This window comes from Protopterus annectens, chromosome 8.part0 (assembly GCF_019279795.1).
Source record: "Protopterus annectens isolate FY-2018-M chromosome 8.part0, PAN1.0, whole genome shotgun sequence".
NCBI lineage: Eukaryota > Metazoa > Chordata > Ceratodontiformes > Protopteridae > Protopterus > Protopterus annectens.
In genome coordinates, this window is record NC_056741.1 from 725,562,605 (window position 1) to 725,579,810 (window position 17,206).

General features: G+C 46.2%; 1 protein-coding gene across 4 annotated transcripts in view; it reads left to right on the plus strand.

Annotated features, from left to right (window-relative positions):
* Positions 1-17,206, plus strand: part of HCFC1 (host cell factor C1) — a 3,865,385-nt gene that overhangs the window by 3,054,344 nt on the left and 793,835 nt on the right. For all 4 annotated transcript variants that reach the window (XM_044080175.1, XM_044080172.1, XM_044080173.1 and 1 more), the window contains exon 21: positions 3,804-3,922. In XM_044080175.1, coding sequence (XP_043936110.1) covers positions 3,804-3,922 — 119 coding nt within the window. The remainder of the gene's footprint in view (positions 1-3,803; positions 3,923-17,206) is intronic.

Genomic DNA, 17,206 nt, shown 5'->3' on the forward strand with positions numbered 1-17,206 from the left:
CCACTCCTTCTAGACCATATCCCAAGGGGGGGAAGATGTGGTTCCGTAAAGCCCAAGGAGCTACACCGGACACATGTGGTCAGTTTACCCCAGAGGCAGAGGGGTAACAGTAATAGACGCCGCCCTAGAGGCACGGGGGGTCCTCAGAACCAGGGCAACAGGGAGTCTCTTCCTGAGAAGCCCTTTCAGCATCCCTGAGGTGTTGCCCGACTGTCCACCCTTGGAGGCAGTCGGGGAAGGATTTTGCTGTACCCAGTAGCCTGGCAATCCCTATCTCAAGAGATGTGGGTACAGTCGATTATATCCGAGGGTTACAAAATCCCCTTCAAAAGGTTTCCCTGCCTCTTCAATCCCTTCCAGACATCTCACCCGGTCAAAGGGATTTGGCAGAACAGGAGGTTTCAAAGCTCCTAGAAAAAGAGCCGTCCAGACTGTGCCAGCAGACCAGGTAGGATCCGCGTCTACTCCAGATTCTTTTGGTCCCCAAAAGGACGGGAGATTGGAGACCAATATTAGACCTGAGCAATCTGAACAGATTTGTCAAGAAGGCAAGATTCCGGATGGTCACGCTTCAGTCCATTCTGCCCTTTCTGGGCAAGGACAACTGGATGTGCTCTATAGACCTTCAGGATGCGTACTATCACATAAAGATTCACAGACGCTCCAGAAGGTTTCTCCGCTCGCTAGGGACCAGTCATTACCAATTCAGAGCCCTGCCCTTTGGCCTCACTTCAGCCCCCAGAGTGTTTACCAAATGCATGGCAGTGGTCACAGCTCATCTGAGACGTCGAGGATTCCAGGTGTTTCCCTATTTGGACGACTGGCTCCTCTCTGCCACCACCAAGTGTCAGCTTCTTCAGTCCAGAGACTACACTCTACAGCTTTGCAGGAGTTTGGGAATTTCAGTAAACTTCGAAAAATCTTCTCTGTTGCCTTGCCAATCTATCACCTTTATAGGCGCAGAGTTAAACACCGCCAAAATGTTAGCCAGACTAACAGATCAAAGAATTCTGGACATCCAAAATTTGTTCGGCTTCTTTTGCAAAGCAACAAGATCAAAGCCAGATTTATACTGAAGGTTCTAGGTCTTATGGCTGCAGCCATTGTTCTTCTACCACTGGCTCGCTTCCACATGCGTCTTCTGCAGTGGATGCTATTCACGCAGTGGTCGTACCACAGTCTCCCGATGAGGCACGAAATCTTGGTAACACAGTCGTGCCGAGCTCATCTGAACTGGTGGATATCTTCCCTCTTCTTCATCAGGGCCGACCCTTTATTCCCCTCCTCCAGTTGCCACAGTCACTACGGATGCCTCTCTGATCGGGTGGGGGCATTATCAGGGCAGGATGGTCCACGGACGTGGCAACCCATAGAATACCATCTGCACATAAATGTCCTGGAGATGAGAGCAGTGCTTTTAACGCTGCAAGCCCCCAACAACTTTCTTCCCACGGGACTATTGCAGTACAGACGGACAACATGTCCGTAGTCTGGTACATCAACAAGCAGGGCGGGACCAGGTCCTATCCGTTATGTCGAGAAGCTCTCAGACTTTGGCAGTGGGCGATCTCTTCTCAGCGGTTTCTGATAGCAACGCACATCCCGGCAGGTCCAACCTATTAGCGGACAGGCTGAGCAGATCCATTCTGATGCCTCACGAGTGGTCTCTCAATCAATCTGTAGTGGATCAGATTTTTCTGAAGTGGGGCACTCCTTGTTGCGATCTTTTTGCTACTCCTCAAAACAACAAGTGCCCCGATTTCTTCACTCTCTTTCCCCTTCCAGGCCAACCTCTGAGAGACTCTCTAACCCAGGATTGGCCCCGGGGACTTCTGTACGCTTTTCCTCCTTTTCCCTTGATTCCACAAGTCATTCAGAAAGCCACCGTTCTGAGAGCCAGGTTGGTCCTCATTGCCCCATACTGGCCTCGACAAATTTGGTTTCCGTCTCTGCATCGTCACCTTCTGGTGCAGCCCTGGCATCTGGACCCAGTTCTGGATCTCTTGATCCACCAATCGGGTCAGCAGCACCGGGCCATTCATTCTCTCAATCTCACTGCTTGGTTGCCCCACTTCCTACCCTAGCCAGGCTACCGATGATTTCGGACTCAGTCAGAGACATTTTAGTCTCTTCCTTGAAGTCGTCCACTAGGACTGTTTATGCTAGCAAGTGGCGACGTTTTTCTATTTGGGCGAATTCCAGAAATATTGACCCCTTTACTGCTCCTGTACATTCGGTTTTAGATTTCCTGGCGGAGGTTTTTCATTCAGGATCCTCGTCATCTACAGTCAAAGTACAACTGGCTGCTATTTCTAAGTATCATGTTGGCCTGCATGACAATAACATTATGTCTCATAGGTTATGCAAGGCCTTTCTCAGAGGAGTTTTCCTCCTAAAACCACCTATAAAGCATCCTCCTCCGCAATGGGATCTAAACTTAATGTTGGCATCCTTGATACTACCTCCCTTCAACCGTCTGCTTCATGTTCATTGAAGTTATTGACCAGGAAAACTATATTTTTACTGGCTGTCACTTCTGCAAGAAGGGTTTACGAGATTCAAGCTCTCTGCATCCGTTCCCCTTATTTGGTTTTTCATAAGGACAGGGTATCATTAAGAACTAACCCTTCCTTTCTTCCCAAAGTCGTATCTCAAACCAACATTAACCAATCTATAGATCTACCAGTCTTTTCCCAAACTATTCCGACAGAGCTGAACAGAAACTGCATTTTTTGGATGTCCATCGTCAGCTCAGGTACTATTTGCATAGAACTAAACAATTCAGAAAATCGGACCAACTATTTGTCTCCTATGCAGAAAACAGGCTAGGTCTTCCAGTATCTAAAGTGACCTTATCCAGATGGTTGACTTCCACTATTTCCTATGTGTACTCTCTCAGGGGCAAACAGCTATCTTCTAAGCCAAAAGCACACTCAACCAGGAGTCTATCCACTTCTGCAGCTTTTCAGGATAGACTACCCATTGATACCATTTGTGCAGCAGCTACTTGGGCCACACCTCATACCTTTGTCTCTCATTACAAGTTGGACTTGGCCTCTAGAGATAGGGCCAGTTTTGGTTCCACAGTTCTCAAGAGTCTGTTCCATTGAGCCACCCGGGATACAGGTGCTAGGACGGTCCCATCCAGCAAGAATGAAGGCGAGATTGACAACTTAACATTTAGAAGTTATGTACCTACCATAACGTTCCATGTTAGTTGTCTTCTCGCCTTCTTTCTTAAGCCCCTCCCTCCTTCCCCCTGGCCTGGACAGATCTTGGAGAGTTCCTATTAGATTGTTTCCTCCGGTACGTTGTTAGGAGGATTTCTTTTAGGAACCATTGTTCCTGTTTCTGTTAGGATAGTCTTTAGCAAGGTTAGTTAGCTGCCAAACGAGATCTGAGGTAGTTCCGCCTTGCATCATGGGATATAGGGTTGCCTCGAGCTGGTAAAAGGAGTTCTCGAGCTAAAGCAAGTGCCGAGTCGGAGCCGAGGATCGGCTCCGAACCCATCCAGCAAGAAAGAAGGCGAGAGAAGACAACTAACATGGAACGTTATGGTAGGTACATAACTTCTAATTTTTGAGCCCTGTAGCAGTATACAGATAGAAATTACATTAGAGTATAGTGATTTACCATTGTTTAGTATTTGTTGTGCAGAGCAAATCTATTGAGGTACTCAAAAGATTTAGTTGGTCTAATTCTGTGTAATCTGAAATGTCAAGTACTGAGTAAAGTTATAGATGTATATAGTTCTTGCATCTTACATAAGCAACACAGTTTTCTTAAAAACATTCTTTTTTCAGGTTTAGCTCCATCCAGTACTTTCATCTCCCCACCGCCTATAGCAGTTTCCAGCCCTGCTAAACTTCAGGCTGCAGCTGCTTTGACAGAAGTTGCCAATGGTATAGAGACTGCTTCTCTGGTAAGTTGTTTTGGAGCAAATGTCAGCATTTATTGTCTTAATTGTGACATGTTCATTCAGTATTTTAGTTGTGGAACAGTTTTAAACTGGTATTTCTTAATTTTATAATCTGGTACTTGAACTTCTGTGACTCTCTTCAGCCACGATCCAGTCTACAAGAGTACTCCGTTAATCACCATGTATTGGCAGGTGAGAGGAAGATGAAGTAACCAGAGCAATTCCATGCATATACAGAGAAGTCATGCAGAGCAAATCCATGCATATACAGAGAAGTGATGCAGATTCCACTTAGTTGTCAAGTGTTGTACTGCTAGTCCTTTGCGCTATGAGGGTGAACTTAAACCCTGTAGTTGGCTTAGCCATCTCCTTGTGCGGGTACTATGAACCAGCACCTCACCACCTCAGCTCTTCCGGTGAAGAGCAAAAATAAAAGCACATTACTATATATGTATTAAGCCAATTTAGCAATTGGCTTTTTATAGATCCATTCCCCAAGCCACTCCATTGAAGGGCAACAAAAAAAGATGGTCCTTCTATTGCTTCACCAACCAGACAGATGCAGAACACACATGCACTCCTCTCTCCTGCCCAGCCATTAAGATCCCATTCCTTTGCCCTTCTTTAGATTCTCCTCCCTTTTATTAAAAAATAAAATAAGAATTTGTTCTTATAAGTTTGAGCAGACAGTTGCTACAGTTTATACCCTGCCTGCATGAAGCACTACAGCACTCAGATTTCAGTTTAATTCTTTTTTTTAAACTCTTAATCTGTTTGCTACAACTTAGCAAGCAAGTGCTACAGTTTAAACCAAACACAGAGTACTACAATGCTCAGGTTTGAATGTAAATTCAGTACCCACTTTTAAAACACTGTATTGCATTAGATGTCAGGATCAGCTGACTGCACTCCCCCCCAATACTGTGCCCAGGACAGTTGCCCCTGTCGCACCCCTAGTGGCACTACTGAGTTTAACCGTGAGTTGCAGTTTGTTGCCTGGATTAAGCATGCTACATATGCAGTATATTGGTCAGCTGGTGTAATGTGGGTCGGTTTTACCCGAATTATACTGCATGAACTTAAACTGCTTATTGCAGTTAAGCTTAAGACACTTGCTAGACTCCCCAACCCAAATACAAACACACTTCTAACTAAACCATTCCTTTACAAATCTCAAACCTTTTTTGAACGTTTGAATAGTTTACTTTTTACCTCTAGTTCTGATGCATTCACATCAACCATTTTCTTTGTAATAAAAGTACTATGTAATGTTCTGATTTGATTTCCTCTCTTTGATAATTTGATCATGACCCTTGCTCCCATCATTTTTTTTTCTTGTTACACTGCCTTGAGTGTCTTGTATTCAAGTATGATATCCTGTCTCATCACTTTTTCAAAAAAAAAAAAAAAAGTCAACTCCTGTAGTTATCCTTTGTATGTTATACAGTTGGGCCCCATACCATTCAATTTCCCTTTCTTTGTACTGTTTTAAGCATTATGATTTCCTTTTCCTTTGGAACCTTCCAGAATTGGCAGTGGCCCATCTGTGGCTTAACCAGTACCTGACAAAGTGGTGTTAATACTTTCCTCCTTCTAGATTTTACTTATTTTTTAATTATGTCCCAGCGTATTATTTGTCCATTTCTAGCAGATCCTGTTAACTTAAAATGGGAAGTTCCATACTGTTTATTTTACTTCAATATTTATTTAATCAGTTCCCATTTAAATGCACATTTATCTCCAATTATTACACCTTTTGACACTTAAGTTAGTTCCTGTACCCATCAGTTCTTGTTCCGCACCACCCAAAATTCTGATCCCTTTCCTGGTAGTTAGTGCACAAGACTAAGGCTGTGAGCTATTGACTGCCTGCCTTTATTCTAGGGTTTGATTTCCTTAAGGTCCACTTGCCTGCTGTGTGACTTCTCCCAGTTACTTTAGCCACAGATTGCTATGAGGCAATGGTTTCTTTTGCCAGGGAGAGTGTACCATGTAAGCATGGCCAAAAGTGCTAGAGTTTCAGCCGGTCCACCAAAAGATGCACGGGGGAAGCTTCAATCTGGTACCTGACATCCATAAGGTGATGGTATTTGAACGTATACAGAACAGATTTTGGCATGAGTGTCCCTTTCATGCTTCTAGTTCAGTATTGTAGTATAGCTGTAGATTGGACATTGTTTACATCTTTCAGGAGACCAGCCTGTACCTGAAACAACTTCCTGTTCCTTGACAAGCAAGGGGCTAGTTTTTTCACCTGTCCGTTTATATCTGTAGGTGAAGAGGGACCTACATAAAGTGAATCTCTGCTGACAACACTGATGTTTACTTAGGTGATTGGCACTCGCTGTCCTTCAGCTTTCAACTGGTTACTTGTTTGTTGTGTAGCCAGACACGAAGAGCCAATGTGAGAAATGGCAAGTATGAACTGGTGCCTGGGCGGCAGCACCCCCTCCTCAACCAGGCCTTTGCCATTCCCACTCTTTTCAATAAGCACTGCCCTTAAACAGTGATAACCAATCATTAGACTTGCAGTACTCGTGATATATGGTGATCCATGTGCTTTTTAGTGACTGTGGGCCTGATTATCTCGGTGCTTGGTCCTTGCGTCTTATTTGCCGCTTGTTAATTTTAGATGTAGTCTATGGGCTCAGCAATTTGTCAGTGTTGCACACATGTCTTTTTTGCTGCTTTTTTCACAGATTTTCCATTGCTGTCTATGTCCTTTGAATGTTCTTGTTCTTAACCTACTTTTCAGAGCCGTGGCTGTCGGTGCTTCGGAGCCGATACCTTCCCTTTCGGCTCAGTCTGCTCCGATTTCCTCATTGGAGGGATCTTGGCGCCGAGCTTCCCTCGTCGGCTCCGAGGGGGCGAGTGGCATCGGACCCTTGTCCGACCCCGTTCTCCCTCTCGGAGTGTCGGCGCTGGTGAGTTCGGCTCCGACATCGACCTCGGAGCCGTCCCTGTCGGTGCCGGGGGGGTCCTTGTCACCTCGGAGCGGGGACCTCCGGCCTTGCCTGATAGGGGCGCCTTTGAGGTCATGCGGAGCGTGCTAGACCCAGTGTCTACCCCACAGTCGGCTCCGTCAGCTCCTCCCTCTTCAGTGCCTGTGGTGATTTCTACCCATCCCCTTGTATCAGACCGCAGAGAGCCAGCTCCTCAGGTTTCCCCATTGGGAATTTTCTCCTCTTCCGAGGCTTCTCCTGATCCGGTAGGAGAACCCCCTCGGAAGAGACAGTGCAAGAGGAAGCACATTGACTCCCCTGAATCCATCACCTCTGACACTGACTTGGAGGAATCTGAAGGTTCCCCTCGGTCCCCCTCTGAGGATGTCTCCTTTGCTGACATCCTTGAAATCCTGAAACAGAGGGGGAACTGGCCCGCCCTTAACCCTTCAGAGGACGAGTCAGTTTACCTTGAGGCGTTTGGCTCTCACCCTTCCACCTCCTGGGTGTCCCCTCCCTTTGACCCGCTTATGGAAGTGGTGGCAAGGAAGGCTTGGACGGTCCCTGATTCAGTGGAACCTACCCCCAAGGAGGCCGTCAAAATTTATTACTGCCCCTAAGGAGAAAGAGTTTCTGTCTAAAGGTGTCTCTGTTGATGCCATGGTGGTGGCCGCAGCCACTAAGAAGGAGTTAGCCGATCCTTCGGTACCTGTCCATCCTCCTAATAAGGAGTCTAGGACCATGGACAGGTACGGTAAGCGGATGTTTTCATCAGCGACCTTTTCAATGCGGTCGCTGAACTACTTGTGTCACTTCACCCGTCTCCAGAGAGATTTGCTCAAAGATATGGGTGAGGCTATACAGGATCCAACAGCTGAGGGGTTCCAAGACAAAATGAACTCCCAGTTGGCAACCCTGAATTCGATTGTTAACTCCTCCATGCGGCTTATCTCATATGCTGCTGATGGGGCGAGTAGGGCCGCAGGCACAGGTGTAGCTTTACGACATCACGCCTGGATGTGGCTTTGCAATTTTGCGGACCCTTTCAAGGCATCCTTCACCAATTCCCCCTTTGATGGCTCAACATTGTTTGGTCCTCAGGTGAAGGATACATTGACTAGGTGCGAGGTGGAAGGTAAGACTCTCTCTGCCGTGGGAGTCCGTTTTTCTACCCCTTCTAGACCTTATTCAAAAGGTCAGAGGGGAGGAAAAATGTGGTTCCGCAAACCTCAGGGAGTCTCATCTGATGCACAAGGTCGATTCCCCTCTAGAGGCAGAGGGGGGAATAACAATAGACGCCGCCCTAGAGGCAGAGGAGGTCCGCAAAACCAGGGTAGCAGAGAAACTTTCTCTGAAACCCTTTCAGCATCCCTGAGGAGCTGCCCGGCTGTCCACCTTCGGAGGCAGTTGGGGGAAGATTATCACTGTACCCAAAAGCCTGGCTTTCCCTCACCCAAGACAAATGGGTACAGTCAATCATATCCGAGGGTTACAAAATTCCTTTTATTCACATCCCATCCCAACCCAAAGGATCCCTTCCAGACATTCCACCCAGTCTAAGGGAACAAGCAGCACTAGAAATATCAAAGCTGCTATCAAAAAGAGCTATCCAATCAGTCCCAGCAGACCAGCAAGGATCCGGAATCTACTCCAAATTCTTTTTGGTACCAAAAAAAACGGGACTGGAGACCTATACTGGATCTCAGCAAGTTAAACAATTATATCAAAAAAACAAAATTCCGGATGGTCACACTACAGTCCATTCTACCCTTCTTGGGTCTGGACAATTGGATGTGCTCGATAGACCTTCAGGATGCGTGCTACCATATCAAAATGCACAGACACTCCAGGAGGTTTCTCCGCTTCAGGCTGGGAGCCAGTCCCTACCAGTTCAGAGCCCTGCCCTTTGGTCTCACTACAGCCCCCCGAGTGTTTACCAAATGCATGGCAGTGGTCGCGGCTCACTTGAGACGTCAAGGATTCCAGGTGTTTCCATATTTAGATGACTGGCTCCTTACCGCCACTACCAGACATCAACTGCTTCTATCCAGAGACTTCACCATCCAAACTTGCCAAGCTCTAGGCATTTCAATAAATTTCGAAAAATCTGCCTTGTCGCCTTGTCAATCTATTACCTTTATAGGCGCCACCTTAGACACACTCAGTCTTTCCGCCAGACTTAGAGCAAAGAGTTTTAGATATCCGCAAACAAGTTTACCTTCTATTACAATGCAACAAGGTCAAAGCCAGGGTAGTCTTGAAGGTATTAGGACTCGTGGCAGCTACTATCACCCTTCTCCCCTTAGCTCGTTTCCACATGAGGATCCTCCAATGGATGCTGTTTACTCAATGGTCCTTCCAACAGCTCCCGATGTCTCACATCATATTAATAACTCAATCATGCAAGAATCACCTGTCTTGGTGGATGACATCACCTCAAGTTCTCCAGGGCAGACCTTTCATCCCCCCCCCCCCAGTCGCCATGGTGACAACGGACGCCTCCCTGATCGGGTGGGGGGGGGCATTATCAGGGCAGGACAGTCCAGGGCACGTGGCAACCTTTCGAGTGCCACTTGCACATAAATGTCTTAGAGATGAGAGCAGTGCTTTTAGCGTTGCAAGCCCTTCAGGAATCTCTTCCCACAGGGACTATTGCAATTCAGACGGACAACATGTCCGTAGTGTGGTACATCAACAAACAGGGCGGAACCAGATCCTACCCCTTATGTCGAGAGGCACTCAGTCTCTGGCAGTGGGCGATTTCTTCTCAGCGTTTTCTGATAGCAACGCACATTCCCGGGAAGTCCAACGTGATTGCGGACAAGTTGAGCAGGGCCATTCTCATGCCCCACAAGTGGTCTTTAAAGAAATCAGTGCTGGAAGAAGTCTTCCAAAGATGGGACCAGCCTTGCTGCAATCTTTTTGCTACTCCCCAAAACAGCAAGTGTCACGACTTCTTCACTCTCTTCCCGTTACCAGGCCATCCCACCAGAGACGCTCTAGTCCACGATTGGCCCCGGGGACTTCTGTATGCTTTTCCCCCTTTTCCACTGATATCTCAATTAATTCAGAAAGCTATCGCCTTGAGAGTGACAATGATCCTCATTGCCCCTTACTGGCCTCGACAGATATGGTTTCCGTTCCTCCATCATTACCTGTTGGAGCAGCCTTGGCATCTGGACCCGGTGCCATTTCTGTTGACCCACCAGTCGGGCCAGCTGCACCACTCCCTTCATTCTCTCAACCTCACAGCGTGGTTTCTCCAATTCCTACCCTAACCAGGCTTCCCTTAATCTCTCATTCGGTCCGAAACATCCTGATAGCTTCTCACAAATCTTCTACCAGGAAGATTTATAATAGTAAGTGGAAACGTTTTTCCTTCTGGGCAGCATCAAAAAATATAGACCCCTTCACTGCACCTATCCAGTCTATCCTAGACTTTTTGGCAGAGCTCTTTCATTTAGGCTCTTCTTCATCTACCATTAGAGTACAACTAGCTGCTATATCTAATTTTCATGTAGGTGTCTCAGACTCCAGTATCATGTCCCATAAGCTCTGCAAAGCCTTTTTAAGAGATGTTTTTCTGCTCAAGCCCCCAATCAAAGATACCCCACCTCAATGGGACTTGAATTTGGTTCTGGCATCCTTGATTCTCCCCTCCCTTCGAACCAGCGGCTTCATGCCCTCTTAAGTTGCTCTCATGGAAAACACTTTTTCTAGTAGCCATGACTTCAGCTAGAAGGGTATCTGAACTTCATGCTCTGTGCAGTCGTCCTCCTTACTTAGTTTTCCACAAAGATAGGGTGTCCCTCCGGACTAATCCGTCCTTCTTACCTGAGGTTTCCTCTGAGACAAACCTGAACCAAACGATTGATCTCCTCATCTTCTTCCCTGACTATTCCAACAGGTCGGAACAGAAGTTACATTTTCTAGATGTTCACCACCAACTTAGATATTATTTAGACAGGACTAAACAGTTCAGGAAATCTGATCAGCTTTTCCTGTCTTATGAGGAAGGGAAATTGGGCCTTCCAGTTACTAAAGTGTCCCTTTCAAGTTGGCTTACCTCTATAATTACCTTCATCTATGAAATCAGACATCAAAAACTGCCTTCAAGACCTAGAGCTCATTCAACTAGGGCATTAGCTACATCTGTAGCTTTTCAGGACAGGCTGCCAATAGATTCCATTTGTGCAGCAGCCACTTGGGCTTCTCCTCATACCTTCATTTTACATTACAAATTGGATGTGGCCTCCAGAAACCGTGTCAACTTTGGTTCCACTGTTCTCAAGAGTCTGTTCCGATAGGCCACCCGGAATAAGGTGCTAGGGACGCGGTCCCATCCAGCAAGAATAAAGGCGAGATTGCCAACTTAACATTAAGAAGTTATGTACCTACCATAACGTTCCATGTTAGTTGTCTTCTTCTCACCTTCTTTCTTGCGTCCCACCCTCCTTCCCCCTAGCCTGGACAGACCGATAGGAAATTTTGGGATTTTCCTTTGGAGTTTTCCTTCCCACATGTTCTACCACCTCTATTCCCCCTTTTATGTTTGTGGTAGCTTACATTCAGGTTTATATAGAGGTGGGTTATTTTTTCTCCATACTGTGGAGACCAGAACTGCTTGGTTTAGCTATCAAACGAGATCCGAGTAGTTACCGCCTAGCATTGTGGGATATAGGGGAGCCTCGAGCCGGTGGAATTAGCTCTCAAGCTTTAGTATTGGCCGAGTCGGTGCCGAGGATCGGTTCCGAACCCATCCAGCAAGAAAGAAGGCGAGAAGAAGACAACTAACATGGAACGTTATGGTAGGTACATAACTTCTTATTTTCTACTTTGGAAAGTTGTTTTTCTACTAGGAGTTTGTGTTTTAATTGACTGACTTGAGACTTAACTGTACTTTTAAACTGGCGCGCACTTTTTTTTCCTGCCACTTTAAAAGCTGATCCGATGTCTTCTCTGTCTGGCTTTAGTCTGTAGGTTATCAGATTCAACTTGGATCCGACACCGGACAAATCCTTCAGAATTTCAACTCACCAAACTCCTTCTGCCTCATCCCACCCTCCTCTCATCAACTAACTCCTCAGATCTAGTTTGCAGCCATTCTTGTCAGTAGATCATTCCATCTCTGCATTAGTGTATCCTTTGTTTAATAGCTTTTAGGGTGTTAGATGTTCTTCATGTTTCACTGTTACAGTCATCAGACTTGGGTTATCTGCCTGCAGGTAGCCCTCAGTCGGCCAGAATACCAGAGTCTTAGGATTTCTGCGTCGGATGCTGTCGCTTCTTCCATGACGTCAGGTCATCAGGGGTATAAAACAGGCAGCCGACACCATTACATCAGTCTTTCTTGCTGAGGAGGAGTGAGAAGCAGAAGCAGTTCACAAGTGCCGGTCGATCGCTACCTGAAATTTTCATTTTCGAGTTTGTAATCCTGAAGTCTTCTAAAGCCAAGTACCCCGTTGGGGATCCTTTTTTCTTGCTCTAACCAGTGTCAGAAAAAGTTAACAATTGTCTTGCCTGTGGAAAGCAAATACCCCAGAGATTTTCATTCTCACTGTGTCACCTTTTTAGGCCCAGATCACGATGTCCCTCGCTGTCGGTTTTGTGCCTTGTTTTAACGCCTGAACCATTCGTCTGGCTATCTTTGTCGCTAAATTCTTTCGCACTTGTTCTCCGTATTCCGAAATGGCTTCAATAAGCCGTCCAACTACCGATCTTCCGAAAAAAGCGTAAAGGCAGAGAAGGACTGCATAGGTCCAAAACTGCTGACAACTCTTCCGTTAAGCTAGTCGCTAGTCCGCTGGTACTCAGTGAGGGTTCTTTGCAGCCCCTGATGCCCACTTCGACAGATTCGCAGGCCTCTGCTGAGACCCATTCGGAGTCCAGTATGCCTCGAAATGCTTTTTCGACTGTGGAACCTGCAGATGTCTCTGCCATGGATGTGTCCGGAGCCGCTGTGCAGACACCTGCTTCTGAGGGTATATTCCGACCTACCGATTTTCGAATCAAACCGACTACTTCATTTTTAGCTAAAACTACCGAGCTTCTGAGGCCCAGAGTACACACTACGCCTAGAAAACCAACAACCAAAGCGCATGCTCAAGCTCCCATGCCACGAAGACAAGTGCTTAGAGTGGCTGAAGACCTTATTGCAGTAATTAGGGGAAGCCAGCCTTCCCCTGCTAAGAGACAAAGAACTGAGTTTCATTCTGATTCTACAGACCAGGAGTCCGATGACTCTGACCCTTCTGATTATCAGGACATGCCATTATCAACCTATGAGGATTCAGATTCAGAGGAATCCATTCCCTCTGCCTCCCCTCCAGAGGATTTTTCTTTTAGTGAAACCTTGCATACTTTAAGGGAACATGGGAATGCCAAGACTACCCTCAGTCCAAAAAGAGACAGAGATTTCTTAGAGTTGCCTCAGCACAGGCCTCTAGGTATACCCCCTGTCCTGGATGTTGTAGATGATGTTTTTATGGAATCCAGTCTTACTCCAAATAATTCACCCCTGGCCCCTAGGAAACCTGACAGGTACTACAGTTTCCTGATTCCCACCAATTTCTCTTCAAGAATCCTACTGCGGATCCAGAGACCATTTCCCAGGGAGCTAAAGGTATTAAGGCTACTACAGCCAAAAATCCTATCCCTTCAGACAGGGATTCCAGAGCTTTAGACAAATGGGGTAAGAAGGTTTATACCTCTGCAACTCTTGCCATCAGGGCATTGAATTGCCAGATGTTCATCGTGTTTCACTGTTGCAGTCATGACTGTAGGGTTCTCCCCTGCCGGCAGGCAGCCCCAGGTCAGCCAGAATCCCAAAGTCTGGGTCCGGCGTCGGCTGTTCAACCATGCTCCCTGACGTCAGAGTGCCAGGAGTACAAAGCTGACAGCCGACGCCATCTTCTCCAGTCGTTCTTGCCGTGCGGTGATAGCAGTTCGCCATTGCCGGTCGGCTGACTCCTGATGAATTTTTCTGATATACTTCAGTCCGAAGATTTTCTTCTCCACTCAAAGCTAAGTACCCCGTTGGGGAAACTTTTTTCTTGCTTCACTCCGATGTCAGAAAAAGTTAATAATTGTATTTCATGTGGGAAGCAAATACCTCATAAGGATTTTCATTCTTACTGTATTCCTTGCTTAGGCCCTGACCACGACGTAGCTAGTTGTCGGTTTTGTTCTAGATTCAATCAACGTACAATTAAGCGAAGGTACGATTTTGCTTTTCATTACTTCGGTAGGCGCTTTAACTACAAAATGTTGTCAGATACGGTTCCGGCTACCTGAGTTCACAAACGTCGCAAGGATAAAGACAGGCCTCCGAGGTCCAAATCTGATGATAGCGCACAAGCGGAGCCAGCTTTAGGTTCGGCCGTCGTCAGTGAGGTGCTTTTGCAGCCCCTGTCGTCGGCCATTTCAGAACCGACGGCCGAAACGGACTCTCATGAGGAGCCAACCAAGCCTTTAAATATTTCTGTTGCAGGACCTTCGGACAATGCTCCTTCGGATGGGTCCGGAGCCGCTGTGCAGGTACCGGCTTCCGAAGGGGTTTTCAGGCCTACTCAGCTTCTAGTAAAGGCAAAGCCAAAGACAAAGGCAAAGACTCCTTCTAAATCAAAGTCTACAACACAGGCCTCTTCTGAACCGGCTCCCAAGTCACAGAAACAGTTACTCAAGATGGCGGAAGATTTACTTACTATGATTAGGGGTTCACATCCCCCTCCAGATAAAAGGCCAAGGCAGGATGTTTATTATGATTCCTCTGATCAGGCTTCTGTTTCCTCAGTTTCTTCTTCTGATCAGGAATATTCTTTCCCTCCTTATGAGGATTCTGATGCTGAAGAATCCATTCCTTCAGCTTCTCCCCCTGAGGATTTCTCTTTTGGGGAAACTTTGCATGAAATGAGGGAACATTTCCACTGGGAAGGACAGAAGTATTCGGAATCCAAGAAAAGACTGAGGGATTTTCTTCTTCTTCCCCAACATAGAGACCCCTGGCTATTCCTCCTGTTTTGGATATTGTGGATGATGCCTTTTCGGAGGCTAACTTAACCCCTGACTCTTTTTCCTCCTGCTCCTGTTAAGCCTGATAGATATTACAGGGTTCCTGATTCCCATCTGTTTTTATACAAGAACCCTTCTGCTGACCCTGAAACCATTTCTCAGGGTCTTAAGGGAGTTAAGGCCGCCTCTGCCAAAAATCCCATTCCTACTGAAAAGGATTCTCGATCCTTAGAAAGATGGGGCTAAAAGGTGTACACTTCTGCTACTTTGTCCATTAGGGCTTTAAACTGTCAGTTTCATATGCTAAAATACCAGCAATTTCTCTTGTCTGTTTTAAAACAAAAGCTTACTTCCATTTCTGCCTGTGCAGATAAGGAATTACATGACTTATTGCATGCCACTGAACAAATTGGGAAGCATGGTTTACACTGTGGATTTGATGCCTTGGAGGCTTCTTGTAGGGCTGCGGCCTCTGGCACAGTCATTAGAAGGCATGCATGGCTAAAGGAACAAAATTTGCCTGAACAAGTAAAGGCTAAATTATTGGATGCTCCTGTTCAGCATAATGTTTTGTTTGGATCAAAAGCTGAAGAGGTGATTAAAAAGATGGAGGATAAGGCGAAATCCATGCAAACAGTTAAAGATTTCTTACAAGTACAGCCACCTAGATTTAGCAGGAATTGGCCTTCAAAAAATTGGTCCTTTCCCACTTCAGACAGGCCTCAGAGGGGTAGATATAGACACTCCAGAGGAAGGCCTCAAACACAAGCTTCTTATAGACCAAGACAGTGGACTGCTTCCACCCCTAGGAGAGGAGAGGACAGGTCACAAACAGAAAGGAAACAAACTCAATGACTCCCTCTGTTGGGCTACAGGAACTTCTTGCCTGGAAGCCCCTCTCGGAGGAAAACTCTCTCTTTTTTATCAAAATTGGACTCGAATAACCCAAGACAAGTGGGTTTTGGATGTGGTTTTAAGAGGTTACAAATTCCATTTTCATACCTTGCCAAGGCCAAGCGGATGGCCAGACCTTCCAAAACATCAATGGACGGAGGCCTTAAACCAGGTGGAAGCTCTTTTGGCTATGAATGCCATAGAACTGGTTCCACTTTCAGAGATGGGAAAAGGTTTTTACTCAAGGCTCTTTCTAGTCCCAAGGAAGCAAAACTCATGGAGACCCATTCTGGATCTGTCGGTCTTGAACACATTTCTAGAGATTCCAAAATTCAAGATGCTTATTCTATAGCAGCTACTTCCAGTGCTGTCCAAAGATGCATGGATGGTAACTTTGGATTTAAAGGAGGCATATTTACACATTCCCATCAGGCAGGATCGCAGAAAATACCTCAGGTTCAAGGCCGGATCGAGGCACTTTCAATTCTCTGCGCTGCCCTTTGGATTGTCTACTGCACCCAGGGTCTTCACCAAATGCCTGGCTCCAGTAGTAGCTTACTGCAGACTCAAGGGAATTCAAATTTACCCTTATCTGGACAATTGTCTAATTCAGGCAGACAGCAAGGATGTCTTACTCCAGCATCTAGAATTTGTACAGAACCTCCTCAAGTTCCTGGGATTCTCTGTAAACATAAAAAAGTCAAATTTGACACCATCACAACAGATAACTTTTCTGGGTGCACTTCTAAACACCACAACCCAGATGGCATTTCTGACATCCGAAAAACAATTACAGATGGCTTCAACTTTCAGAACCTTGGCAACTTTAACTCAACTATCTGCAAGGAAATTCCTGCAGGCTTTGGGTTACATGGCCTCCTGAATCCTTCTCGTACCATATGCAAGACTACACATGAGGAAAATACAGTGGTACCTAAAAAGTGTATGGTCTCAGCATTGCCACAGTTTAGACATACTGATCTCCGTCCTTCCTTGCCTTCAAAAGGAATTTCTTTGGTGGTCCAGGGTATGTGCTCTAAACAAAGGGAAACCCTTCCGTCTGCCTCCTGCCACTCAGATTCTAACCACGGACTCCTCGGATTATGCTTGGGGAGCCCATTTTCAGGGCAATTGCCTGCAGGGCCTTTGGACAAAGGATCAGAAGCACCTGCATATCAACTTAAAGGAAATGTTAGCCGTTCAGAAAGCTCTATTGGCCTTCAGGAATCTTTTACAACCAGGACAACTACTAATACGGACATACAACACCACAGTTATGTGGTACATAAATAAGCAAGGGGGATCCCATTCCTACCCCCTTTGCAGACTAGCCATGGATCTATGGAACACAGCTCTAGCTTGCAATCTGGATCTTCAAGCTCAGTTTCTACCAGGGAAACAAAACTTCCTGGCAGACAGTGTGAGCAGAAACCTTTCGGAT